This window comes from Bombus pyrosoma, linkage group LG14 (assembly GCF_014825855.1).
Source record: "Bombus pyrosoma isolate SC7728 linkage group LG14, ASM1482585v1, whole genome shotgun sequence".
Taxonomy (NCBI): domain Eukaryota; kingdom Metazoa; phylum Arthropoda; class Insecta; order Hymenoptera; family Apidae; genus Bombus; species Bombus pyrosoma.
The window spans coordinates 4,151,283-4,178,343 of NC_057783.1; the positions used below are offsets into that span (position 1 = coordinate 4,151,283).

The 27,061-nt window shown below is 44.2% G+C and overlaps 2 protein-coding genes across 4 annotated transcripts in view; one reads left to right on the forward strand and one right to left on the reverse strand.

Annotated features, from left to right (window-relative positions):
* LOC122575053 overlaps positions 1-27,061 on the forward strand; it is a 277,691-nt gene that overhangs the window by 577 nt on the left and 250,053 nt on the right. The window lies entirely within an intron of this gene.
* Positions 482-27,061, reverse strand: part of LOC122575054 — a 52,958-nt gene continuing 26,378 nt past the window's right edge. For 2 of the 3 annotated variants that reach the window (XM_043743442.1, XM_043743443.1), the window contains exons 2-6: positions 6,306-6,461; positions 5,331-5,371; positions 4,310-4,408; positions 2,966-3,040; positions 482-2,781 (exon numbers count right to left, since the gene is read on the reverse strand). In XM_043743442.1, the coding sequence (XP_043599377.1) occupies positions 2,578-2,781; positions 2,966-3,040; positions 4,310-4,408; positions 5,331-5,371; positions 6,306-6,450 (564 nt within the window). In that variant the 5' untranslated portion in view covers positions 6,451-6,461 and the 3' untranslated portion in view covers positions 482-2,577. The remainder of the gene's footprint in view (positions 2,782-2,965; positions 3,041-4,309; positions 4,409-5,330; positions 5,372-6,305; positions 6,462-27,061) is intronic. The other variant, XM_043743444.1, reaches the window with a different exon arrangement.

Below are 27,061 nucleotides of genomic sequence, written 5' to 3' on the forward strand. Positions count from 1 at the left end.
AAATTTGAAGATCGGAAAGTTACTTTTAATTTGATTCAGTAATTAATCCACCGATAATCGATTTCTAACTGAAATACAATTATCAGAAATCGACGTTCCGAAATTCTGTTGACTCTAGTCCGTACACTATTCATTGTCTTTTTATCTTGAAATCAATGGCACTTTTCATACAATATCATACAATACCACTATAACGTAGTTTTATTTATTATTTTTTGCATATCTTTTTAATGTTATATAATTTTCTTTGAATTATACTATACTATATCATTTCAATACTGTATTCGATACTAAATCGTTACAATAACACGTAGCGCATGGTGCGTCATCGTTAGATTGAGTATGCTTCGCATAGCAAAAATACATTGCATAACATACATTGCATAAACACACGTTGTGCGTTATTGGTTTCAAATGGATCAAGGAATTCGGGTTGTAATAATCGAAATTAAAAAAATTTGAGATTCATATAGCAAAATTATTCCGTTGTGTGCCAGTCTGACAATTATAGTCTTCTTTATTTCATTACCAACAGTATTCTTACATCTTCATGCCGAAACAATGTATAATTTCTATATCATAATATATATTCATTTATTCATTTATATATTTATTTATTTATTTATGTGTATAATTGTTAATAATTGTAATAGCAGTAAATAGTCTGTAGTAGGCGAGTTTGTAGGTATGTAAACAGCTTTTAGGTACGCGTAATTCCAGTTTATCGATAATTCAAATCCCGCGTACGTCCCGTTCGCATAATTTATGATTTGCATATCTATTTGTCAAACTGCGGGCAAGAGCAAACTCCACGATTTGCTAGCGTGCCGTGATATTCCAATGTTTTCTCTTTCTTTTTTTTTTCGTAGCTTTTCTTAAGAAACCCGATATCCACGGAAACTGAACGGTTCTTGCTTCTGTTCGACGATCGAACGATAAGAGTCGAGTGGAAATTGATTTTGGAATGAATCTAATCTCGCTTTTAGCGCCAGATTTTCTTCTCTTTGTCATAAATTCTGCAAACTGGCTGGTTCTGATATCTAACTAAAGGGAACTATCGTGTTCTCGCTTTATCAAATAAATTGACAATTAGGATAATTAACGCTTTATTAACACAGGGGAAGTGTTATTACGGAAAAATAAGATGATATGATAGAAGTAATATTATTACGTGGGAATAATTAGGAACTTCTTTTCGCCTTGGATACATAATTAGCGATTTCTTTGAAGTTGCGCGCGAGCAACTTAATTAATTAAGAACTTTCCATGTAAATCAACATTCGCTTCTCCGACTCGAAGAAAACGAAAAACTCGATCGATCCGCAGGACTAGTTAAATATTCGACCGAGAGATCGATGTCCAAGTAGATTAGGTCTGACGGAGTACTGGTCGAGTCGCGAACGAAAAAACCGTAGAAAGGGAGTAATAGAAAAGGGTTTGTTATTTTATTTGTCGAACGAAACACATGGTCGTGAATCGTACGGGGAATTCGCGGCTTCAGTGAGCAAGTGCCTTGAGGACAACGATCGATCGTTGCTCCAGCAGGTACTGAAATTCAGAATGAATCAGCAGAGAACAAGCAGCAAACGTTTCATTTGTCTTCCCGCGTCTCGCTCTTTTTTCCACCTCGAGGAGTCGAAATGAAATTCCGCGTGTCGAATCAGGGCCTTTAAAACACGAAAAACAATACGGATCTTCGCCCCCCTAATACATATCAGCGTTGACTGTTCTCGATCGAAAATGAAATGCCCCTGTAAAATCAGCTGTATGGAAGGTATTTGAATTTTCCTCGCTCGCTTTGGCACTGGAACTCTGTAGAAAGTTTAATCCGTAAACTCGAACTTACATCTTAGTTTCGTCTTGTGTGTGCGCGTGTGTGTGTGTGTGTATTTTCATTTTTTCTTTTTTCTTTTCGTTTTCTAACAAGGCATAGGCAACTACGCTACTACGAGAAGAGAACAATTCCTTTTTCCATCACTGAGAGTCTTTAAAACGGCCCTCCGTTAGCTATACATGCTTCAGACAGCGCAGGATTCTCCCAGAGGATCCTGGCGACATCTCTCTCTCTCTCTCTCTTCGGGAGACGAGTTCGTACTCTTCGAATCTGTCAACGAAGAGAAAGACGAACAGGCTTCTAATTTCCCTATCTTATCTTACGCAAAAACAGTCGCTCGCGCGATAATGGTACACGATTCGCGATTCACTTCACACCATCGAGAAACAGAGACGAGACGGTGGAAGCTGATTAATAGAACACAGATTTTCCCAAAGCTTCGACTCGAGAAGCACGGAGTCGCGAGTACTTTTACGAATAATTTTTGCTTAAGACTCGAGGACTTTCTAAACGTTCGAAACATGGAAAGTTTAGGTGTAACAATGACAGGATATGCTATCAGTCGAGAAGAGATGAGAGTATACAAGTAGGACTAGTGTGGTTTCGTTCGATAGGAAATAGATGGATTGCGAAAAAACGCGTTTTATATTCTCGAATCGTAACTCCGGTGGGGGATAATTCCCGAGCTGCCTGGTGCACGGCTGATGTCTTCTAACTAGAGATTCTTCCGCGGTGCTGCTTCCTCAGCAATGATATGCATAGAAGAGTGAGGCCATGAGCCAGAGTGCGCCGCCCCCGTAGAATCGGCTGCCCTCGACCCCGTTTCTACCGGGTCGTTTGCGTTTCGACTTCGATTTGGCGCGCCGTTTGCGCGAGAAAATGGCGTTGGTGGCGTTGGTAGGCGACTCGATGTTGCAGTAACTCAGATCGCAGCAGCTGATGCAGATCTGCAACGAAATAACCGAATTTATTTCACCCGGTCGCGCGGCTTCCTCCTCTCTTCCGCGAGAGAGAAAGAAAGACAGTTGGCAACACAAACTGTGTATGTGTATGCGGCTGACTAGATAGAGAACAGCCAAAAGAGAGGGCAAGCCAGACCAGGATACTTTGAAAAAATTCGCTATTTCGCACCTGCTGCGTGTCCACTGGGATGCAACCGACCGAGGCAGGTCCGCATTCCGCGCTACTCACGCAGCTCTTGCTCACCTGAAATATAAACGTGCTTTTTCACGGACCATTGTGCGTCAGGGACATGTTACATTCGTTGCGTCATCGTTTTGTATCGGTTTGTTCATACGTTCGTTCTCATTTTCTTCACTATGCAACGGGGGCTGCTTTATTTTCTATCTAGCGATTGTCAAAGTATCGATTCCCGGTCGTTAGGATCTACGTCGTCGATCTTTTTCTCACTGTTTAATTCTTAGATGTTCGATTTCGCGTACACAGAATGTTCAACTCGGCGATTGCTACGGGTTTTTTTCCGCTTGTTTCCCTTCCTTTCTTTCCGAGCGTTCTGAAACTTTAGAGAGAGAGAGAGAGAGAGAGAGAGAGAAACAAGAAAGGAAAGAAAGGAACAGGAAAATATCACGGAGGTTTCACTCGAGTCTTTCGTTTGATGCGAGCGAATCGCCGCACAGTCTGAAGCTTGGGAAACGCTTTATTCCGTGTCATCTGCGAATCTTCCCACCATATCGTTACGTAGATATTCGCATCTAAGAATCAATTAATCGATGAACCAACAATAGAGACGAGAACGTGTAGAGACCGCGAATAGGCGAATTGATAAGCTCTAATTGATCCCGATGTTCATAATTGAAAGAGTTTTGGAATGTGCTTAGTCGGTGGGTGCTCTTAAGGGAAGCCATTCCGCCATCACTCTTCCGCTGTGAATTCAGTTTCGCAAGTTTATCCATTAACAAACACGGAAATCGATAATGCGTTTAACGCTGGGAGAAGCTATTAGTGGGGCTAGTGATAAAATTTCGGATTGATCTTCATCGGTGGCAGGCGCATCGTGCGTACAATGGTTCCGTGATGAACGTCGAACGTGTCGATTTTATCGTGGCACCGCGGCCGTGTTTCAATCAACCCGTGAAACGAGAGAACACATCGAAGGAAACCGCGAGTTCTAACGCGCAACGAAAAGGAAGGAAAACGTCCGGCTGCTCGTTTTTCCTACTTTCGTCGCGTCTTCGATTTAAACTATTCTCCGATGGTAAATTACATTAATTATGCAAACTTATCCCCGTTGGAATTGTGAAGCAAAAGAGGCAGAGTTTCTCTATCGTAAGAAAGGAAAGGATCGACACGGCCAACACTCGAGTTGCAGTTCTAATACTTCTTGCCAACGACAGAGTTAATCGCGTCGACTCGAAGTCTTCTCGTCTCGAGGAGAAGGTCAAGTGTTAGGGGAAGAAGAGGAAGAAGAAGAAGAAGAAGAAGAAGAAGAAAAAAAAAAGAAGAATTTGTGCTTGCCAAGACGCTATTTCCCCGGCTGTCCAAAATGTGCAGCGATCTGCAAAAGTCTCGGCCACTCGCCGGACACGGTGTATCTATCGCCCATTCGTTGCACATCTGCGAACAGAGGACAAAAAAAGAATACGATAGCTGTGATATTAGCAGGAATCGGAACATATATAACGTCGGATTCGTATATACCGGTCGACGTATTTGCATGGTCATCCGGTCGTTACTCACCAGTCTCGATCAATCGCACGAAAGTTCGAGGTTAGTTGCACGGTAGTTCGATATGGGGGGGTAAAAAAGTATGGAGTTTGTTGGTTCTGTACCGTTCGAAATCGAGGGAATCAGTAGAGCGAGTTAGAGTTCGGAAAATCGTACGGGTGAAACGTAGCTGGAGAATTCGTTGCTTTCTGATCGAGTGCCCGCAACGACTGCGTCGCCGTTATAGAAAGCTCCGACTATGGAATTCGGGACGAAAGAAAAGAAATAGAGAAGGGGAAAAGGACAAGGGGAGAAATAAGAGGACGGAGTTCACGGTCGAAGGAATAAATTCTCGAAGCGAAAGATAGTAGCCGGAACTCGCGGTGGCCATCGACCCGACCGGAATCAACGGTTTTCAATAGAGATTTCCGCGGAGGGAACTTCTATTTAGAATTGCTCGGACTTGATCCGCGGTGTCGAACGATCTCGTAGCCATCTTCTTCGGTATTTCGTGTCTTCTTTTTCTCGTTGCTGGAAGAAATCGACGACCGAACCTGATATTGGTAATTCCTTCGCGACGTCGACGATTCAAAGAGCGGTGGATGGTGAATGGAGAGCGAAGAAGGAAGGACGAGTGGTGGGTGTACGGACAGAAGGAGCGAGATAGGTGGGTTAGGAAGGCGGGTCAACAACGGGGGAAGGGAAGTTTGAAAATAAATAAAAGATCGATGGCGGAACGATCTCCTTGGGGCTAAACGAAATTGTGCGCTGGACTCGGTACGATACAGGCATTACGGACTCTTAGGAGGACGTTTAATGGACTCGTCGATACCTGGTTATCGCTGACGTTGACGCAAGTGTAGCACGTTAGACCTGCAACAACAGAGGGGGCGATGGAGTGAGTAATAGCGTTGAACAGAGAGACAGCAGACCGGTTGAAGTACGAGACAAAGGGCGGAGAGACGCAACAATTAAACACGCTTAGGCGTTCCTTCGATATAATTCCCGCCCGTCGCAATACACTTAACGTCGTGGAAAATGGATTGTCCCGTCGAATGGAACTTATAACGGTGCGGCGCGCGTTGCGGATCGTAGCAACAAAAGCTCGTTCTCCTCGAAATGCACCCATACACCCGGACGAGCGTACGACGATGTATTGTTTCGGTGGCGGGGTCCAGTGTCGTAATTAATACTTTTCAAACCGTTCAAATTGAAGCCGTTTCCGGACGTTTTGCCGCTCCACCGGAATATCCAAGAGTTTACAGTCGTTCGCTAGAGAGGTTTCCTATTCCGACACGCTAATGGAATACAAACTTTTTCCACCGGAGACCGATGGAAAATAGAAGGAGAGCGTAAAAGGAGTAGCCGAGAAAAACAACCGGAGAAAAAGGAAGCGAAATCTTTCGACTTCTTTTTTCCTTTTTCTCTTTTAAGCTCTGCGAATGTCGGTTCGAGCCGAGAGACTTTAGCTAAAATAGCATTGGCGCTTTAAGAAGCTTGGCAGCGGGCACGATTGGCGATATTTCAGAACAATATGTTACAAGCCAGGTGTATAGATCGGGGAATGATTTGTGGGGAATTGGTAGGAGGTAGAAGGGAGGAGGTAAAGTGGCTAGAGTGAGATCTGTAAGCGGTAGAAAGCCAGGAAGGAGGATTAGTGGAGCTCGATTGCAGGATTCGAGAGGGAGTGGATAAGCTCGAGTTAGTCGAGCAAATCATAGATCTGTTTGCCCCGTTCTCCGCCCTTTCTCCACGACTTTTCTCCTTTGCTCTTCGCAGCACGTCGCGCATCCACGCCAATACGCACGGTAGATGTCTTCTTCTTCTGTCGTGACTCCCTTCAGCCCGTCCTTCTGCTTCGACTCCTCCTTTCCGTTTCCGTTTCCGGAGAGGACGTTTCTGCCGCAAGTTTCCGCAGCCAGGAGCAGCCCGACCATCACCCACGTGATCATTCCTCACATCTCTGGAATGACAGAAATGGGGCTACGTGTTACGTAATTGACCGCCACGCATCTCTTTCGCGGATCGAAACCGGCCAGAGAATCGAAGTGTACGCGTGAATAACATTCACGCGTAGATAACGCCACGCGTCGCCAGCCAGTTCGAAATCGTCAATTTTCAACGGGATCGTAATTCGTCTATAGTACGCAGACAGCGTTAAAAAAAAAAAAAAAGGAAAAAAAGGAGCAGAACACCGTGTATCAAAGGATTATCGTGGCGCGCGATAAATTACTCTTATCACGCTTCGATACATGACCTATCGCAGCCTCTATCGAATTCGATGATCCTACAAGCTGCTGGATGGCGATTAAAAAATGACCCGTAATTACCGGGATTAAACGTTGAACAAAGAAACAAAAAATCACACCAAAAAAGAGGGGCGAGGGGGGGAAAAACTACAGGTGGAGATTTGATCGGTCGAAGTTGGAAAATTGACGCGAGAGCGAAAGAAAAATCGTTCCCTCCGGACGCGTTGTTCTAACGGAGATATCGGAATTTCAATTTGCCCCGGTTGATCGGAGGATTTATCGTCTTATACGAATGAAAATGGCTTACGAGGACAGAGTAGAAGACTAGAGAAAACGTCTTTCAGCGGAGGAAACCTCGCGCAGTCGACAGATACGCCAGAATTCAAATCCGGATCAGGAGTTACAGAGGAAGGGCTGGGAGCGGAAGGGTACGTCTAGTTTAAATCCTCATAGAACACGAAGACCACAAGGTCCGCACGCTGTTAAGCTACGTTCGGCTCTTGTACTTCTCCGACATCTACGGATGTTCCCCTCTTCTTTGATTAACTGTATCGTTTCTTTGACTTTGACGATTAATCATTTGTAACGTTTCGGTTGCGTACGGAGACGGAGATTGGATTCTGGGACTTGCGAAGACCTAGAAATGCATTCTCAAAGCTCCCTCCTAGTCGAGAATCTCAAGGAGCGAGAAAGAGTGTGATTCGCGAGGACATATAGTAAGCTAAGATTATTCGAGTCACCCGAGCTTCGACGTCTTAAGATTCGATCGTGATCTTGAAGCAAAGTAGATCGTTTAAAAATTGTTCACAAACAAGTCGAACGAATTACAAGGAAAAGTACATGGCTCGATCCGAGCGATCCTAATTCACCCCGCACTTAGTCCGAGGAATTTTTTGAACTTTGTTAAAATCAGCCGATACGGATCCTGTTCGAATTTACGGAAATTACTGGCTGTAATGGCCACGAGGTGCAGATTGGAACGAACGCTTCGTTACCGGGAGAACGTATCTCGCTTCTAATTATTGTGCGTTGTTTCAAAAATTGCTGGGAATTTTACCGGCATTCTACGATCCGAGATCGGGCGTAATGGTCGTTCGAGCGACAAAGAAAATTAGATCACTAACAAGCATCAGGGAGCAATTGCAGGCAAGATTGTGAGTTCAGCCGTGGAACGGAATAATCCTATCGATTAAAACGGTGCCGGTTGGTTATGGTCAGTAGGAACTCCCCGACACAACCCACGGCTGTTCCACTTAATCAATGAAATACAGATCGATGAATATACTGTATGAAACGCTGCACCGTTCGGTCCCTGTTCTTTGATACGAAACGTCAATCAGTAGTTGATAAGGCTGATCCTTTCAATACGCTTCTGTTAGCAATTGTCAGGTGCACAGGCTTCTCTCGGTAGCTAAAGTGGCATTCGGCAGTGGGCGACGAGATTATATCGAGCCGAAATGGATAGTTAGAATTTCCAGGTGAATTCTCCGGTTAGATCACGGACGAAGTAACACGATTATTTCGACCGTATTCCCCGATCCGTTACGTCGACTAAGAATTTCACGACCTCTCGAATATCATCTCAACCCGGTTTATCGTCCTCGATCGGTTGCTCCAATATCGGGCTAACTTTAATCTCTTTTCTATGTGACGAATGGTAATGGCCATTACCATTCAATATGGCCTCGTATTTCTTAAATCGTTCTCCATCCCGCTTGGATATAGTTTTTAAATCCCGTACGTATCCGCCCCCATTCCCCGGTGATCTTTAATATAGAGAGGCGGGCAGACGCAGCGCTTTTAACAAGCCACAGGGCAAGAGACATTTAATTGGAAAATCAAATGAGCGGTAGTAGTACATAGACGATACGGAGGAGCGAGTTTAACCGTGTCCAGAGAGCAGGATCAATCCCGTTGGTTTAAATCCTAGTCGAACATGTCGTCCACGAGAATCGGCTGCGGGTAAACAGATCCACTCGACCGTTGGACATGTCAATCGATGGATATCCCAGTTCCAAGCCAGCCATGTGTATAGTTCTTCGGGGTGTAGATCAAGGTTCAATTCTACGGATCGGTTGACCTATCAGTGCCAGCTTCCCAGCCCTATCAATGCTTTCGACGAATCGAGAACATCGGACCCTTTATATCGGTTCGATAGATAAGGTTTCATCCGGCGTCCTCGTTCGACCTTGCACGAGTTACGGTGGCTGAATTTGTCGCGATATACCGCGAGAGTAAGAGTAGCAGGATGCGAGACGCTCGTAGACCTTAATCGATGTAATTAAACACGGCCAAGGAGCTGGATCGAAACTCGCTAAAAGGGAAGTTGGCTGGCCCAGCGGGACGTAAACTTTTACGACGGTGTTTCGCAGTAAAAGCTGCTGGACCCTGCTCGGAATTATATCGTTCCCTCCATTTTATGGTAGCTTAGATCGGAGAAACACCATGTGCTTAACAGTTTACCAAGCGTGTCTCGGGCAATAATAGAAATAACATAACGAACTAACGGAATGTCTTGTAATAAATCACGTCGAGCTATTTGCTCATCGGAGCAACCCGCTTCGTGACCGTCTTGCATTTCCGTTACGAACCCGGTTAAATAAATTCATCTGATCACGCGTGCCCCGGTTTTAGATTTCCCTTGTATTTCACGCTCGTTCGCGAGCGTGATTTATTCGCTGATCGCACGGACGCCCGGCTGAGAACGTAATACGCGAGCGGAGTTTTCCACCGGAAGGGAAAGCTGACTTTGAAAATCTTCTAGATTGAAATGGGATCGTCGGAGAAGAAAGAGGAAAGTTTCGATCGTGTCGAATTACGATGAAATTTCATTTCGCGTAATCAATAGTGCTTACGGCGTGTTCAACAGAAGATCTTCGGCTTTTTTCATCCGTAATAGGGGAAGTTCTTTGTTCTTGTACTCCTCTCTCCTCTTACCCTTCCACCGACTCGCTTCGAATCGCGTAGATTAAAAGAGCTTTTTATTTTCCTACTTAGGAGCGAACTCGGCCCGAGAATTAGGTTGCTCTCTCTCCGTCGGATCAGAGGATGGCTCTGGCCGGTGGTAGTCTATAACTAGTTCCATTCTAGAACTCCCACGAGCAAACATTGGCCGTGCAGTTATTACTACCCTGAAGGTCATCGATCAAATCTCAATTTATAGGCTGTCATTCTTGTCAGAGCATGAAATCCGACTCGGTGGAATCGATATCGTTGAAGGTAGCTGAAATTTTGCCGAAATTTCACGTCCAATCGGACGTAAATATTGAAACGTTCCGTAGCAATTAAATACGTTTCCTGTGCCATTCGCGATAAGTTCGTTTCATGTTGGAAAACAGCGTCTACTTTTGGCCCGATCCTAACATCCGTTCGACTTCCATCACGAATTCAATCGTAGCAGTCGTTGGACTCTGCTTCGATCAATCCTTTCTCGTATTTATCTAGCTCCTCGTCGACGCACAGTAAATACAGCCAGTGCGTAGTCGCGCAGTCAGACAATCTTTGCTTGCTTTCCGCCACTCGCTCTTGTACGCTTTCGAGTTTCATGTCGCCGCTGAAAATTTCTCCTTCTATTTATTTCCACGTGTTTTTCATTTCATCTCTATCAAAAGGCAAAGCACGTGAGCAAATTTGCGAAAGCCAGTGAGCGCGTTTCCACACCAGGCAGGGCCAGGCTGCTTTTTTTAATCCGCGAGCCAGCGTTCAACAGCTGGAAAATCTTCGACAACGAGGAAACCGGTCGTAGAAAAATTGATTTCGTATCAGAGTGCAGGTTCTGCTTCTTTTGTGCAACCTTCGAAACGATAGTAAAGCAACGGCCTAGCAAAGTTGGCGCAAACTCGGGGGCAAATTCGCGCGGGACGCTTCATTGCTTCCCAATGGCCGGAGTAACTCAATTCTAAAATGCTGCTCTCGGCTTGTTCTCGTGTATAGAACATCGTCGGTATATTTGCCAAGCTACACGTTATTTTTATAACCGACCGTGGTGCTCGCGGCCGTGGTGAAGCGGTAGCTTCAAATCGACCGGATGGAATTTCGTTCTTAAAGCGTTACGACACGTTAGCAAGGGTTGGGCCGCGTGTGTGCACCGCGCTTGTGATTATTTCCGCGATACATCTAGAAATATTTACAATGCCGCCACGTTGCTAGAAAGTCGAGTTCACCGCGATATTTGCCAGAGGGGGAAGATAAATCGGATCGTCTTATTTCCAATTTCAAGCGGCAGTTCCGCCCTATAAAGATATACATTTGTCTCTGGATTTATCGTCGTTATGGGAAAGAAAGGAGGCCGATGTGTTTCGTTTCATATCCCGGATCGAAGCGATTACAAGTTTGAGAGATACATAAGCGATCGTTGAAACTGTTTTCTGCTAAAGCATCCTGATTCGCGCCTGGAACACGTAGTTGGATAATTATTCAAACGAAAAGCGGGAAATTATCGTTTCGTGATATATGTATGTATAACGCGAAGTTTTAGTTTGTCTTCCGGCAACTGGCAGATAAAATATTCCCGGTCTGGTCCGCGTAAGTTTTCTCGGTCAAACTGGCGCGAGTTTACTTAATTACCGTTTAATTATACGTCATCAAAGTTTCATCCCCACATCCGTGCGCAATTAAGGAAAATATTTTTTTTCATTCCCTTTATCCGTCGCGGATAATTCGTCCAATTAATTCCGGCATGGTGCACGTTTTAATCGCCACATCGATAATTATTTTCATGGCAAAACATCGAATCTATTAGTGTATCGATCGCGCCTTTAATTCGACCGAGTTTCTTGATCGTCAGCGATGGTCGTTAAGATAACAGCGAATTTATCTCCGGCAGAAAACTTTCATTTCCTCCGTGGACGTTCGTGAATTCTCGCCCAGGACGGTCAGAACCAGAGACCTGGTTCGCGCGGCACGATTTAATAAATAACGATATCGACACCCTCTTCTTCGTAACGATGGCCGGGCAACTTCCCACGAGTTCCAGTTCTACGCACGTGACGAATATACACCGTGACTTTAAGTAAGAAACTTTTCGAGATTGCCTTCTGTTCGATTCGTCTCTCGATGTGTACGTCGCTTTGCCGTTTAGACGTTCGTGAAACGGCAACTAGGAGAGCATCGAGGAGTGCTTTCAGGCGGTCTCTTGAGTTCCACGCCTCGTGCACACCGCTTAATTTCGTATGCCTCTAATTTCGAGTAGAACTTGCTCGTGATCTCAAAGTAAAATTACTGGCTAACACTGGAAATTTGACACGATGATTTAGAGATAGATTAGAACGCTATACAGGGTGTTGCAGTAATCGTGATACAATCGGCAAGGGTTAATGTGAACAAATATTTCGAAAATATACGATACAATTTTCCATATGACTTTATTTTTCTATATTTACGAGAAAATATTTGCATTGAACTGGAGGGAACAACCGAAAGAGATTATTCTGCGTATGAAAATAAGTCGACAACGTAGAACGAAAGTTTTTCACGGAACGCTTTGTTGTGGATGAAATTACATTAAAAAATTAACGAAGTTCGCGTGTACGAGGCTAATTTTTAACTAACGTATCCAAATTCCATAATTACTATTTCTTTTTTTTTTTTTTCTTTTTTTACGAAGCATCAAACCAGAAACTTTTACTCTACATTTTAGCATATTTTAGCATTCAACGTATTTTGGTATGTAGAATAACCTCCAGTTAATTATTTGCTCGTACCCGGCCAGTAATTATTTCAGCTCGCATACGTGTATTAAAAAAATGTTCGAACTCGATTTTATCGAGAACGAAATGCCCTATGAAAAGATTGTACTCCACATTTTCAATCTATTTCTCTGTGTAGAGTCATTCTCTTGCCGATTGTATCGCTATTATTGGATCGCCTTACGTAGAGGAAAATCGTCTTTCGATAAGGAGGAAGACTTCTTCGAGCTATTTAATCGAGTTTTTACCGTGAGACTCGTGATCAGTAAGCACCGTGGACTTTATCACGCCGGTGCAACCAGCTTTTCATTAGCGTCTCGAATTTTATGCACATTAAAGTAGCGCGCGTGCCGCTTAATCGCTCGGCAAAAAGTGGCGTGGCGAACAGAGAGAATTTTAGCCGTATAGTATAATGTAAATTTCGTGGCTTGCTCGACCGGCGAAGCTAGTAAAATCCTCGGCTAGCAGGACACTAAAACCGCGTTACGCCAGGGACGGTGCTATCCCGGTTGCGTTTCCGGCTTTCCAGCGAAATGGAAAGTTCAACGGAGATTCTTGTGCTCGAGTGTCGTTCGCTTTGGCTTTATGTTGGCGGTAAAAGGTGAAAAAGCTAGACTACACAAGAATACTCCTTTTTTCGCTTAAGAAGATACGCCTCGGATATTCTTTATCCGGTTACTTTTCTTCCTTTACGTTTTAACAGACGCCGAGGCTCGTTTGCATCATTCATTGCATTGCTTATGGAAAAGTTCATTTTCTTTAACGAACGCCTTCGCGGGAAATGATAAAGCATTTAAGGGGTAAAGAAAACGGCTCGACGAACGAATACCAAACTTACAACTTAGTTCTCCGGCGGATACAGTATCCCGCTATAAATATACGATGCATTCGTAGATATGGAATCCGAATAGATGTAGCGAGGTCCCATATGGTATGGGGCGTACGTGGATATGTTCTCGTAAATATGCTACTCTTCTAGATTTCCCCTCTGTATCTCCATACGTATATAAAACCATAGTAAATAAGCTACTTTTACGGACATGAAATTTCGAACGGTCAGAGGCCAATCCTGTATGGATGTTACAATACGTATGGGGTTTTTTCATCGTCGCGATATCTCGTCGTCGACGCGTCCACGGATGTATATTTCCCTATAATCTCATCTTGTCTCGAACCGGGTTAATTTCTCACGTGCAATTCGCTCGACGTGCACGAAGGAGAATAGGGAAATTCGTGCGACGAATTATAAAAAAGTTAGTTACGCTGTCAGTTTTGAGCTGCCATCGTGACTTTAATTCAACTACATTTCGAGGAACATAGGCCGATAGAAAGAGAGAGAGAGAAAGAGAGAGAAACATATTTGCATGACGGAAAATGTTTTCTCTTTTCTTTTCACGGAAAATGTATTTGCTGCAGCTATATTGCTGGTCAGAGCGCGCAGTGAAAAAGGAAATGGCGAAACGAGCCTGCGATTCTTTTTTTTTTTTTTTCAAAATCCGCTGCCGTTCTCGCATTTACATTTTCCTGGTTGGTGCGTCGAAGGGAAAAAAATTAATTGGTTGACCGAAACTAATCGCGGGACGCATTAAAACGCGACGAAGGTTTCGAACGAACGATCGCCGAGAGATTACCGCGCCGGTGGAAATCTACGATGGAAAATGCGAAGGAGCGAAATTTCATCGCTCGACTCCGGACAACGCCGAGAAAGTATGTCGGCGACCTTTCATCTGCGTGTTCTGTTCTCACGGGTTGTAGTTTAATTTGTCGAGGAACAAGCGACCAACCCACGGTTTCCTTTCTTAATTAACTCATCTCCTGGGGGAACGGTGAACTTAATGGTCCTCCACGATTTGCCTTCGGCGCATCGAAAATTAATTTGTCTCGACCGCCATGGCCAAGCTCGCGTTTCCCGTTCGTTCGGTCCTCGTGCAAGTTTAAAAACAATGTTTCCACCAGTGGGCTCGTGGCTATCGGCCGGGGTAATTGGCGCGAGCCAAGACCAATTTGCCATTTAATCCCTCGATGAGAATAAACGGCCAACCGCGTAAATGAATTCGCCACCTCTTTCTCCTCTGCTCCCCTTCACCTTCCTCGCTCATCTTTTATTTTTTTGTTGTTCCCATTTCGGTCATGTAATGCGGTAATTAGTTGAATTTTGCACGTGCTACGAGAGCCCGATAAAAATTCATCGACGCGAGAGAACGCGTCGGTCGTTGTTGCTTAATTGAAAAGCATCGGCCAGCGGCGACGTCGCCCATTTTTCCTCTTGTAAACTTTCATTTAACGTCCCCTTCGACGTCCCATCGTTACGCAACGCTACCTATTTTGCATAAATTCATTCTCCTGGCCTGTACCCGTGAAGAATGGATGAAAACGCGAGGGGAAAGCGGCATGAATATCAGCGGAACGATAGATTCCAGAGATTCGATAATCCGTGATATCGTGATTCTCTCTCGCGCGTAATCGCCATAATCTTTTGTAAACTAACGATGGAACTACCCATATCATAAACATGCTAATGCAGTTAGGCGAACACCATGGAGCTGTAGCGTGGATACAGTAATAGATGTTCGATCTCGCTCGTGGATGGCGCAGATTATAAAACATTGAATTTTGGCCAGAAGCCGAATCGAGGATATTAATATTAAAGGTGGTGCGGGACGAATTGAAAATATATCGGCGCGAGGGTATCGCGTTACCGGGGCGACCAATCACGCGCAGGGAAAAAGTATTTTAGATGAAATTTACGGTAGTGGACGCGAATTTACGGTGAACGGTGGTCGATGTCTAGCGTACGGCTTGAATATGACCTCCCCGAATGAAAGCATCGGTAAATGGTGGATGCTCCCATAAAATATACCGAGGGACGGTATCGCACGCTCGCTAGGCTATGTTCGGCTAAGTAACCGATATTAATCATTCGTATTATATCACGGGAACGTTAGTATAACAGCCTATATAACGTATCAAGTTAATACGCTCGAGGGTTTCGTCTTTTGCGTGTACTCGTCCGGAATACGAAATTAACGTTCACTTGAATTATTATAAACTGCGATGTACCGCTTGTGCGCAGTTTGCACGGCCTGCTACGAAACACCCGCGTTGAATACAACATTCAGACGGACAGAGGGATCCCCCGTAGACGTAGCCAACAGATACATCCAGCACTTCATTTTGATTTACTATTCAACCGGGTCCGGCGTCGAGTTCCGACACACGGCAGACGTAGTACTTTGTCGAATACAGACTGCGCAAATTTCCATAAGTGATCTTTCCCGGTGAATATGGCGTTAACGTGCCACAAAATCCGCGGGAAACAGAGTTTACCCTGCGAAACCATGATCTCCATTGGATCAGGCGTTTAGGTAAACGGGACATGTTTCTGTAAACGAATATACAAGCTGGAATATACGTCGGAAAATACGCGAGGTATCCATCTACAGGGTGGATTGTAGATGTCAAAGCGACGAAAGAAGTATTCACGCGCGAGAACGTTGCTTAAAACTTATCTCCCAAGTTAGAAACGATTCCAGCTTGGAAACGTGCTGGTACAATCAATGAATCAGCTGACGAACCTTTCTTTATCTAACACGTGCTTCGTGTGTCTCGCTCTAACATTCACGAACCGTCGAAGCGATACGCGATACGGATAGGATTTCGGCAGGATTCTAATTATATTAGAGCGAGAAACACGAAGCGTGAATGAATTAAAGAGGAAGGTTCGTCAGCTGATTCATTCATACCGGTATATTCTCATGTTGGAATGCCGTTGTTTTTAACTTAAAGCATCAAACGATATCTTCGCAACGATACTACTACTTTTCGCGTCGTTTCGATGTCTAAAATCTACTCTACGAACGTATATATTTCGCGAAGCCCTGTAGAGAAATCCACGCTATAAACCAGAACATTCATGCTATTATAGACTCGACACGAGCCGAACAAATTACTTTACCATAAACCGTTTGCCACGAAAAATGTTGGAACGTAGCCTTTGTTGCCAGTGACACCTTGGAATTCTCGACAAATTGGCTGGTGAGGAGGCGAAAAAGCCTTGATCCGGCAGGAATTACGAATTTAGAGCGAGGGCACGTCGAGCGGCGTGTTACTTCAATACGGGTACGCGCGAAAGCATCGGCGAAATGGGGAATAGCCCATAAAATATGAGACGGTTGGCAAGCTCGGGAGATCTACCGGTGCTTTTCACGGCGGCGGTGTCGACGTCGGCGCGGCGTCGGTGCTGGCGTTTTCACGGCTGAAAATCACTCGTGAATTCCACTGTAGTCGGCTCGTTCTTTCTCCTCTCTACCCCACCTCTTTTTCTCGCGCGCTCTCCACAGGCCGACATCGTGAAAGAGAAAGGCTTTTTCGCTGTAGCATTTCCGCGAACGACGCCCGCGACGAGGACGTAGACGGTGTTTCTCCGGTCCCTCTGTTCTCCTCTCTTCGCGTTGCTTGCTACGACTCGGCCAGGGGGGAAAAGCCATCATCCAATTTTTCATCGTGCCGCATCCGTTTCACCGGGGTATCACTTCCCTGACTCGCTCGAACGTCATTAGGGCTCCGCCGCTTGTGGAAAGATATCGTTTCCACTTTTCCCGGAGACACAGTTTCCCAGCGAAACACGTTGCTCCCTTTTTACTCGCGACAAGCTTTTTTTCACCGTCACTATGTCTGTTACACGTTCATACAGAGGCTCGCAGAAATATTTAGCAAAAAATGATATTTATGTAACGCGAAATATTTGGCAAATATTAACACTTATCGTAGAAAACGTCTTGTATATTGGAGATGTCGTATGAAACATTTTGAAATTTCGTCGACGTGTGTATTGGTATTTGAAACGAATCCGAGATTGTACGTATAAGTTACACGACTTTTATAAAAGATATAATTAAATATATAATTAATGCTGAAGGCGATCTCATTAAATATTAATAGCCTGTTCAAATACTTTGGTGATCTTCGCCAAGTATATACCTGATCCAAATATCATACGGGTACTATGTAACTTTTGAGATTAGTTTCGAACTTTGCCATTATGATCGTGATAGCTGAATCTCGTTACAGTGTTCATTTTCAAAATGTTTTATATAACATGTGGGATATATATATATATACACACACATAAAAATAGAGTGCAGAGTATGTTCATAAAAAACCCGTATAAGTATTCGGCCGCTTTCGCGAACAATCCTATAATACGTTGGGACGTTTTAAACGACGTACAATCTTTTAGGAATTTCTGGCCAAATATCGATTTAAGTTAGATTCACGAGTTTGCAGATTGAGAGAGCTCGTTGCCAGAACGCCAGAACGTTTCCTCGATTCGTTTCCGTGAACGAATAGTTCGCGGCGCGACGTTGGAACAACTTCCGTTGCCAGATGCCCTGGACGGCAAAAATGTCCACAAATTATTATTCTCCGCGAAGGAATCGCGCAGAGAATCGAGTAATTTAGCCAACTATATAATATGTATATATATATATATCTAGAAGAGGTGCGGAGAATATCCATTCCATGCAAACTTTTCCATTTGTTCCTTTTCTCAATCCTCTTCCATTCTTTCGTTTTAACGAAGACATTCTTCCATACTTGACGCGTTCCATCGATCGATGCCATTCCCCCTGTTTATTCCACTTTTAACGATGCCGCTAATCGACCGATCCCGAGACTCTCGTTCACGATAAAGTGCACCCGATAATATCATCGCTCGCGCTATCAACCATTTTCGACTGTCGATCGATCGGAGGCGCCCACGGTGGCAGCCACAATTAAAACTTTCGAAGCTCCTAGGATGGGATATCATTTATGGGGCTAATTACCGGGGCTGAATAAATGGGAGGCGATGAATGAGAAATGAGATCTCGCGTTTGGTGTTCGCTTCGACTTCTTCGAGTTCGGTGGGAGGCTCTTTCATCGACTTCTCTCTCCTTGGACTACTTCCAGTATTACTTTTCCGGTTGTTCGGAGCTGAAAGGCATTACACGATTTCCCTTCTATGTATTTTTTTCTTTGCCTAGCACCCTCAGGATCGCCGAAAGGGAGTCTGTCGCAGGTGTCGGAGGTAAGTTGAGGCCGGTTCTGGCGCAACAACCCCCGTTTCTTTTCTTTCTTCGTATTGCAGCGAGTTTCAGCTCGTTCGATATTCTTCGTCGTCCTTGTTAATTATACACTTAGAAACTTTGCTTTTATCCCGCGGTCTACTTATTCATAAACTTCCGTGAACTGTGACGGGCAGAGAGGATGGTCTCGAACCACTCACGAATCGACTCTCGTCTATCCTCCCTAGACCCTCTTCACGGATATTGCACGTATGTAGCTCAAGGACAGAACTTCTTCCTTCGGGGCTCGATGGAATATAAGATACCGCTTATCCTCGTGAAAAATATAGTCTCGCTGGTGAAAGGAAAAGATCCAGCAAGAAGACAAAAACCGATTTCCTCGATCGAAAATTAAACCATCCTGTATCTCGTGACCAGACAACGTTCCTGTTTCCCCAGGAAATTAACTGAGCTTGATTCGAACGTTTCTCGTAGCTCGGTAAATCATCAGTTCGTTAACTTTCGTCGTCGTTTATTTTCTTTCCACTTCTTCTCCGATAACGGTTACCTACATCGATCGGGTAAATGCGGCGCGAGAACGTTAAAACAAAGCGGAAACGCTTTATTCCACGGTAATAACGTTTGACGCGTGAACGCGTAAAGGATTAAAAGCGATCATGAATCTCGGCGAACTTTCTACGCGGTGTTCTACGACGGATGATTTTACATAAAATTCATGAAAGGCGTTCTGTCCAATCTATCCGCGCTAAGTTCGTAACGAGCTACCGTTCGCTCTCGTCACGAAGTTTCGCAATAACCTCCATCTGTACTTTCTAGCTACGATTTCGAAAGCGGGTATACGTGCAACAATAAAAACCAAACGCTGCACTGGAAATCCTGTTCGCGAACCGCGGTATAACTCAACGGCGAAACCGAGGGAGATATTAAACGTTGCTAAGGACAGCCATATACACCGGTTGTCTCGTAAATATTTCAATCGTGACGCGATCCTCGACGAATCCACGGGGCAACGCATCGGTTTATGCAAAACAGCTCCCGCGACAAAATAGGGCGGTCCTGGCTGAGCATCTGTCTCGTGTCAAAGTTCTTTCCCTCGACCGGCGGTGGCTGGACCAGACCAGCTACGCGCCATCCATTCTCGTTGTCTGGCCATGCACGTAATTTTCTCCTTTTCGGCCGCCACCGTACACGCCCGTCAAGCTCCGTGGTACATTCGCGGTATTTTAAACGAGCTGCTCCGTAAGATCGAGTTCAGTTCAAAATACTATTTAATACTCCGAACAGCAAGTAAAGGAGAATTGCCTCAATTTGTCGTACATTTCGTGTAACATGATCGTGTATCGCTTTTTAAAGGAATTATTTAGTTGCGAGTGTTTGACTTGTTTATGGGCGAGAACGGTATAGCGAGGTCGTAAAATTGGCCACGAGTTAAGCTTTACATTTCGTGAACTGCAGTAACTTGAGAAGATTTTAGGAGACACGAGGATCTACGCCCTTATTCAAGGCTTCTTCCTTTGCGATGTTCCTAAAATTTGCTCCTTCGTATACTAGGGCAAATTTTAATAATTTATATCTCGCCATATGGGAACGTAGATTATCGTGTGGGAATGTATGATGTCAAATCAGGACTACTTTTACGATAAGCGACAGATATTTTTGAGAATATTAAAAAATATTAAAAAAAAAAAGAAAAAGAAAAAAATAAATCATTCTGCGAAGGGAACAGATTTTAATACACGACTCTTGTATTTTCGATATCCTGGAAATTGGAATTTTACGACACATGGATGATGGAAATTGATTTGGAAAAATTGAAATGGTCGCGTGCATATGCCGCTAGATGCGACTAGATCAGTCGACGTCACCACTTAACGTTCTACTTTACGACCTCGCTGTATATCATCTCCGCCAACTATACGATGCTTTCGCTTCGTAAAAACGTACATCGAATCGGATGTGCTTTCGTTTCGGTAAATTTCCCGCCGACGAGACGGAAATCGAACGACTGCATAACGATTGGTTCGAGTTTCGAGCCAAGAGAACGAGAAAGGAAGACGAATCGTTGGGACGAGGAATTCTCGTAGCGAATTTTTTAGATGTCTAACGACCGTCGAAAGTATTCGTTACTTCTTAAGTTGTCTCGATTACTCTGCCGATCCTTGTTGTGGAGACGGTACAGATTTGCGCGCAGACGTGCAAAAAGTAAACGAAGAGCAACGATAACCGAGTCGTGGTGAGTGGAGGGAAAGAAAAAAGGGGGCGGAGAAAGAGCGCGAAAAGCTACGAACAGGAGAAAGTTTCGAGCTCTCGAGCGGCTAACGACCGTCGAAAGCACCGATGTCGGTTCCTCTTTCCTCGTAGCATTAACCAGTGTTGCCTGCCATTGAAACCATGAAACGAGTCCCCATCTGTACGGCCGGCCGTCTGACTACGTCGCTACTCTTTCCCCTTTACTTTCCCATTGTCGTTGTGCTCATGGCTCGGCGGGACGTGCTGCGATTCGCAACGTAGTAAAACAAGGAAGAAGCGAAAAGGAGAAGGGAGAGAGAGAGAGAGAGAGAGAGAGATAAAGGCAAAGAGAGGAGAAAAAACTGGAAAACAGTATCGAGCGTGGACCGGTTGTTTCCAAATCGATGCATAAAGAGAAGAGAATGGTTGATCAGACCAACGGATGAACGGGGATGAATGAACAAAGGAGCGCAGGAGGAAGAGGAGGAAAGGCAGAAAACTGGAATTGTTTTGTCGTCGCGATCGAGTGAAATGGAAGATCCAAAAAAAGAAGGAAGGGAGGAAGGAAAAAAATAAACGGCGAAAGAAGCAGGATAAAAATACGAAGTAGGATGGGAAGGGAAAGTTTTCAGCGCGAAACTCTCGACCGACTAACGACCATCGAAAGCGCCTGCCTTTGGCTAGCTCTCGGAGTGCATCGATCCTGGCTTTCCTTACTGCTTCGGAATAAATACTGGAAGAATACCCACTTGAAGGCGGCTGACTAAAATTATTCTCGTCGTTCCATTATCATTAAGTACGCTCGTAGAGTACCTGCTTGGCGTGTGTGTTTGCGTGTATTTCGTAGACTGACAGGAAAGCTGGGTGGCGATGAAACGAAGAAAAACGACGGAAGCGTGCTGCGAGAATGCGGAAATCGTGGGGATACCGATGATAATAATTCATGGAGCTAATCGGTTCGCCTGCCTTCAGCTAACCTACACCGAAATTCCCAGGTACTCCACTGTTTTCCAATCTCGCCAAATCTTCTCGTGCAATCTTCTTGGGAAAATGTACGCGGTTGAACGTTGAAGATTTTCCGCTGATTTCGCTTCGTGTTCCCTCACCGGTACACCGATAGGATTATTTTTTATCGAGTATCGGATACATCGGCTTGAAAATGCAATTTCCACGCTCCGATCGGATAATACCAGCGATTCGTGTTCACCGAACCTAGAACAAAACTTCCTCGCAAGAGCTATCAACAGGTTCATTAAAAATTACGTGATTCTTGAAAACGTAGCTACGTTCGTACCGGCGTATTCGAAAGTAGCGGCGAATAGTCGACGTTGAGCTTCCAAAAACCGGCGCCGGTTAGAAAGCCACGCGTGAAAATAACGCGTCAGATAAAGCACGCTGCTCTCTTTTTCCCTCTCCCTCGTTTTTCCTCGTTCTCTCTTTCTTTTTTTTTTTTATTTTCTCCCCTTTTTTCGTTTTATCGCTCGACGATCGTAACTTCGCAGCCAGATAACATCCTCGGCCAAAATTAACCGGGACGCAAGAGTTTGGAATCGTTTCTAAGGTAAACAAGCTTATCGGGTCGATTTATGCCTCGCGTAATTTCGTAAAACAAGCTGGGCCCGGTGTTATTTCCGCTTTAATGCCATGATAAATTGAAGCGTCTTTTCGGAAAATAGTGGTACCAGATTATTTAATGTTTTCCGGCTAGATCGGTGAACATTAGTTAGGAATAATTCAGGCGACCTGGAAAATTTCCGACATCGATTAAACCGCGAGCCCATGAGTGAAACGAGATCCTCGGCTTCCCGGACAAGTTTCGTCGCTTTCCTCTAGGGAAGTTGGTCTCTGAACAACAAGTTTCTTGGCGAGGTGATGACTGATGCGTGTATAGCCAAAGGTGGAATCTAAATCCTGGTAAACTAAGAGATAAGGGGAAGCGTAAGCGTTTTTGATATTCCCCGGCAAGCAACGGTTCGTGCAATTTTCACGAGGGGCATGTAAGACGACGGATGAGATAGTACGCGATAGCGGTTAATATGTTTTTTTAAATTCCTTCCGCGGAGTACGTAAAGCGTCGAGCGTGGGAGGTGGTTAAGTGTGCGTGCGGTTTTCCAAGCGGAACTATAAATTCGCGCGTGAAAGAGGGAGAGCGGAAGAAAAGAGTGGAAGAGAGGGTGAAAAAGCGACAAGAAAAGAAAATGAGGACAAAAAAGACGAGAGAAAGAAAGAAAGAAAGAAAGAAAGAAACGAGAGCGACAGAAAGGGAAGGGAAGAAAGTTGAAGTACAGGGGATGGCTGGAAAGAAAGCTCGAGGCGGCGTTTTTATCTTCGGCATACGAATAATATATTTAGGCCCCGGAAATGAAGTAGCTTTATTGAAGTATAGCTATATTTTACGCCTGGCGCTTGGTTACGGCCGTGTGCGTGGTTACAGCGCGTATCAAGCCTTGCAACGCAAAGCACGTTTAATTTCCTGTGTACGATTAATCAAAATTTCCAACAAAAACCGGCTCGGCTTTTCTCTTTCCATAGCCGAGGGTTTAATTATCAGAGGCACTCATTTTCCTCATCGTCGCACCTCGCTGCAACAAAATAAGAGGACCTCGCCTCCCTTCGTCTCTTGCTCTTGAATCTCTTTCCTTCTTACTTCCTCGCCCTTTTTCTCCTCTATGCTTCTCCTCGCACCGCAATGCAGATATGACCGAATCGTGGCAGAAAGATTCTCGCGGTGGACCCTTTAACACTCTCTATTCTTTCGTGCCGTGGAACCGGCGTCTGTGTGTCTCTTCGTTCTCCAGTCTCTTTCTTCCCGGTGCTCCACGAGTTCGCCCTTCGCCCGTTCCCGCACATTATTCGCGCTCGTAAGTCGGAGACAAAAGGCAAAGACGCGGTCTGGACGAGAGGAGGGACGACAGGAGAAAACGTTCCCTCTCTGCCATTCTCTCTCATTCCTCCCTTGGTGGCGGTGCCACCACCATAGAATAGTAATGTCGTGCCCGAATCCGTTGACCGAGAGTAAAGCCAGCTCGACCCCTCTCGTAGCTGAATCTCGCGGATTTTGTGAGTGGTACGCGATCAAAAACGATCTCCTCGTTCTCAGTTAATTTCAGAGATCTCTGATATTCACCGGGTTGGATCTCTCTCAAGCAAAAGAGGTCAGGATCTTTATAAGGGTCGGAGGATCGGCCCTGCAAGAGAGTTTTCGAAAGGAAATTCACGGATGAAATTCTATTTTCATGAAATTACGTTATATCGCGTGGACGTAATAACGTGCCGACAATATCGGATCAATGTGAAAATTATTTTCTTATTATCCGCGGTTTTTAAACGTATCTATTTAGAAGCGTGTTATTTCTCGGATATTTGACGTTTGTATTACCGTTAAATGAAATTTGCTGACAGTAACGAGACCTTGATGAATTTGCGAGATCTTTAACCGACCCTGACCGCCAATTAGAGCATCTCGATGAGCTTTCGTAAATTTTAAATAACCTCGAGGTCTAATGGAACGACATTGATAAATTGATAAACCTTGTGCGATCTGCAAATAACCATGATTGATAATAACAGGTCCTTGATAATATATCATAATCTTGAACTGACATTAAGTGGATTCCTTGACTGACCACGATGCATTTCCATTTAATCCTGGTTTCACTTGCGAGACAGACGAAATATTTGGAAAATTGAAATTACGTCTTTCTCTCTAACGCACGGGGAATATTATGCACGGTGATGTGTGAAAATATCCGTGGAGATACTACAGGTATTTTCTTTCAAAGGAATTTTAATTAATTTTTGGCGTAAAGGCATGCCGCGAGAAAGAAGAACTTTAGCAAAATATGTTGTCTATTATTGCATACGCATTCAGTGAAAATTGCATAATTAACGCGTATAACGCGTTCGTTTTCTAGCGATCCGAAACAGCGAAACGTTTTACAGAGATTTGACAAATATACGAATGCTCTGTAATATCGAAACGCCGAAACAATTTACGAAGGAATATTGCGAAGAATGATGAATAATCGACATATTCAAAATGATATTTAACGATGCACCGATACATTTTTCTCTGGCCGTGTTTAAACGGAGTAACGAAATGCGCGTGTGTGTCAAATCATCATTTGACGTTCCTTTAACGTCGCTTTAATATTTAGTTTTCCATTACGCGTTACGCGAATTGTTAGCTCTCACGTCGTCGTCGATATTTCAGTTAACCACCTACTTCCATAATCGGACGTCGATCGAGAGTATTTAAAACGAATTCACCGCGACTATAGCGTGGCCGTTTTCGCGTTTCTATTTTCGTGCGGTAAACACAGCAGCGCATCTTGCCTCGTGCAACCGCAAAAAACGGAAGCAATCTTGATCTCGACTGGTATGAAATAGCGAGGAACACATCGCATGTTCTCAAAACTCTACTGATATTTCCCAGCAATTTCCCCTCGTTCTGTCTTCCTCGGATAAAGTATTTAAGGAGAAGAATAAAATTTACACAAGAGGCAGCGCGTCGTTTTTCACGAAAATCGAAAACTTCGCTCTCCCGTGGTCTTCTCTAATACTCCCCTGCAATTTCCTCTCATTTCGTGTCCCCTCAAAGTGAAGCACTTAAAGAGGAACAAAGAATATGAAGTCGTCCCAGCTAGAGAGAAGCGTGTCGCTCTCAACGAAATCAAAAATAGTTCAGCTTCCATATTTTTCAGATATTTCGCAGCAATTTTCGCTTCAGGGGCTCTACCATACCTTTAGACAATGATGAAGGATAGGCGAATAAAATCGGTACAACGTACGAAAGAATTTCGTGTTAGAAAATCCAAAATTCTCTTTTTATTCTGATATTAACCTGTGATATCGTGGAAAATCAGCGAAGCACTTAAAGGGAGATCGAGCGTAACTTAATTAGTAGGGACTTGTCCGCTCTTTTTTCTTCCTTTGTGGCCTCGCGTGGCAAGTTACAAAGGATGAAGGAACGCGTTGGCGGTACCGACCAGCCCTGAAGCTAACTGTTTCGCAAGGGATCGCTTTTAAGCTGGCGCAGCCTGGAAAATACTATTGTACGCACACCAGGGACGATATTTTAGGCGGGAAGCCCCTTTCTCCTCGTTTAACAGGACAACCAGCTCTGGATGGTACGAAGGAACATGAACATTCTCCCTTTGACAGTGAACACGGTGTGGTCGCGTGAAAAACAAATTTAATCGCACCGCGTCAAAGCGACGACCTTTCATCAAAGTTCTTCCACTTTTTTCCTCTTTTTTTATTCCCTTTTCCTCGGATATTCACGAAACCACGGCGGAGATACCCGATTGAATCTGACTATCGGACGTCGAGATTACGGCAATAAGCTGACAAAACAAAGAATCCGGTTGTCAAAGACAATCTAAACTCTGGTCTGGCTATTTCGCTTTGTTCTCTTCTAACTGCCCTCGCCGAACGTAATTTACCTGCACCATAAAAAGGCATCACGAGATAAATACAGCGCGACACGTATTTTAAACCCGTCAAATGGCCGCCGTGTCGACGAACAAAAAGAGCAACGTCGTAATAAGGGATGAATTCTGTAGCCGATATAAATTGGCGTCGCTCGTTTCGGGCAAAAATGAAGAATGTAAAATGCACGGAAGATTTACGATCCGGATAGAACTGGCCCTCGGTACAAATCGCCGTGATATGTAAAAACCGTTTAAAACAACGCCCATGAACGCGCGAGGTGTATCGCTGAATATTCCTCAATACGTGTTTAATGGATTAAACGGCGATGAGAAACGCTGCAGCTTAGTGGTTGTAAAGAGACTGCATTGGGAATCGTGGCAATCACGCGCGGGATAATATTTTTCATTGAAACAAATTGAAACAATTTAAAAATCGCGTAATTACGCGAGAGACGAATGGGCGATGTAAATCTTTGGCCAACTGCTTTCTTTTCGACGATCTTCGTTTATTTGAAATACTCAGCTGTTTGATCTCCAACTTTTTATATCATAATCTCGTTTCCCATTGGGAAAATAAAACGGTTTTTAAGGTTCAAACGCTTTATTATATATAAAAAGGAAAAATCGCCTGTTGAAAATAATAATTGCTGTTGAGTTTCTTCAAACGTGAAAGCAGCAGCTTTGTAGCAGTAGCTTTTGAAAAAAGCACGGCAACAATAATTAATTAAAATTAAAATAAGATTAACTGGAAGTTGTAATTCTGTATAAATTTGATCGTAATTAACGATTAGAAAGAAAAAAGAACGCAAACTAGATTGCCTCGTCGAGTCTTTGTAGAAAATCGATATTAATAACAATTTACAGTATCGATGGAACCATCATCCGCCATCAGTCGCAAACA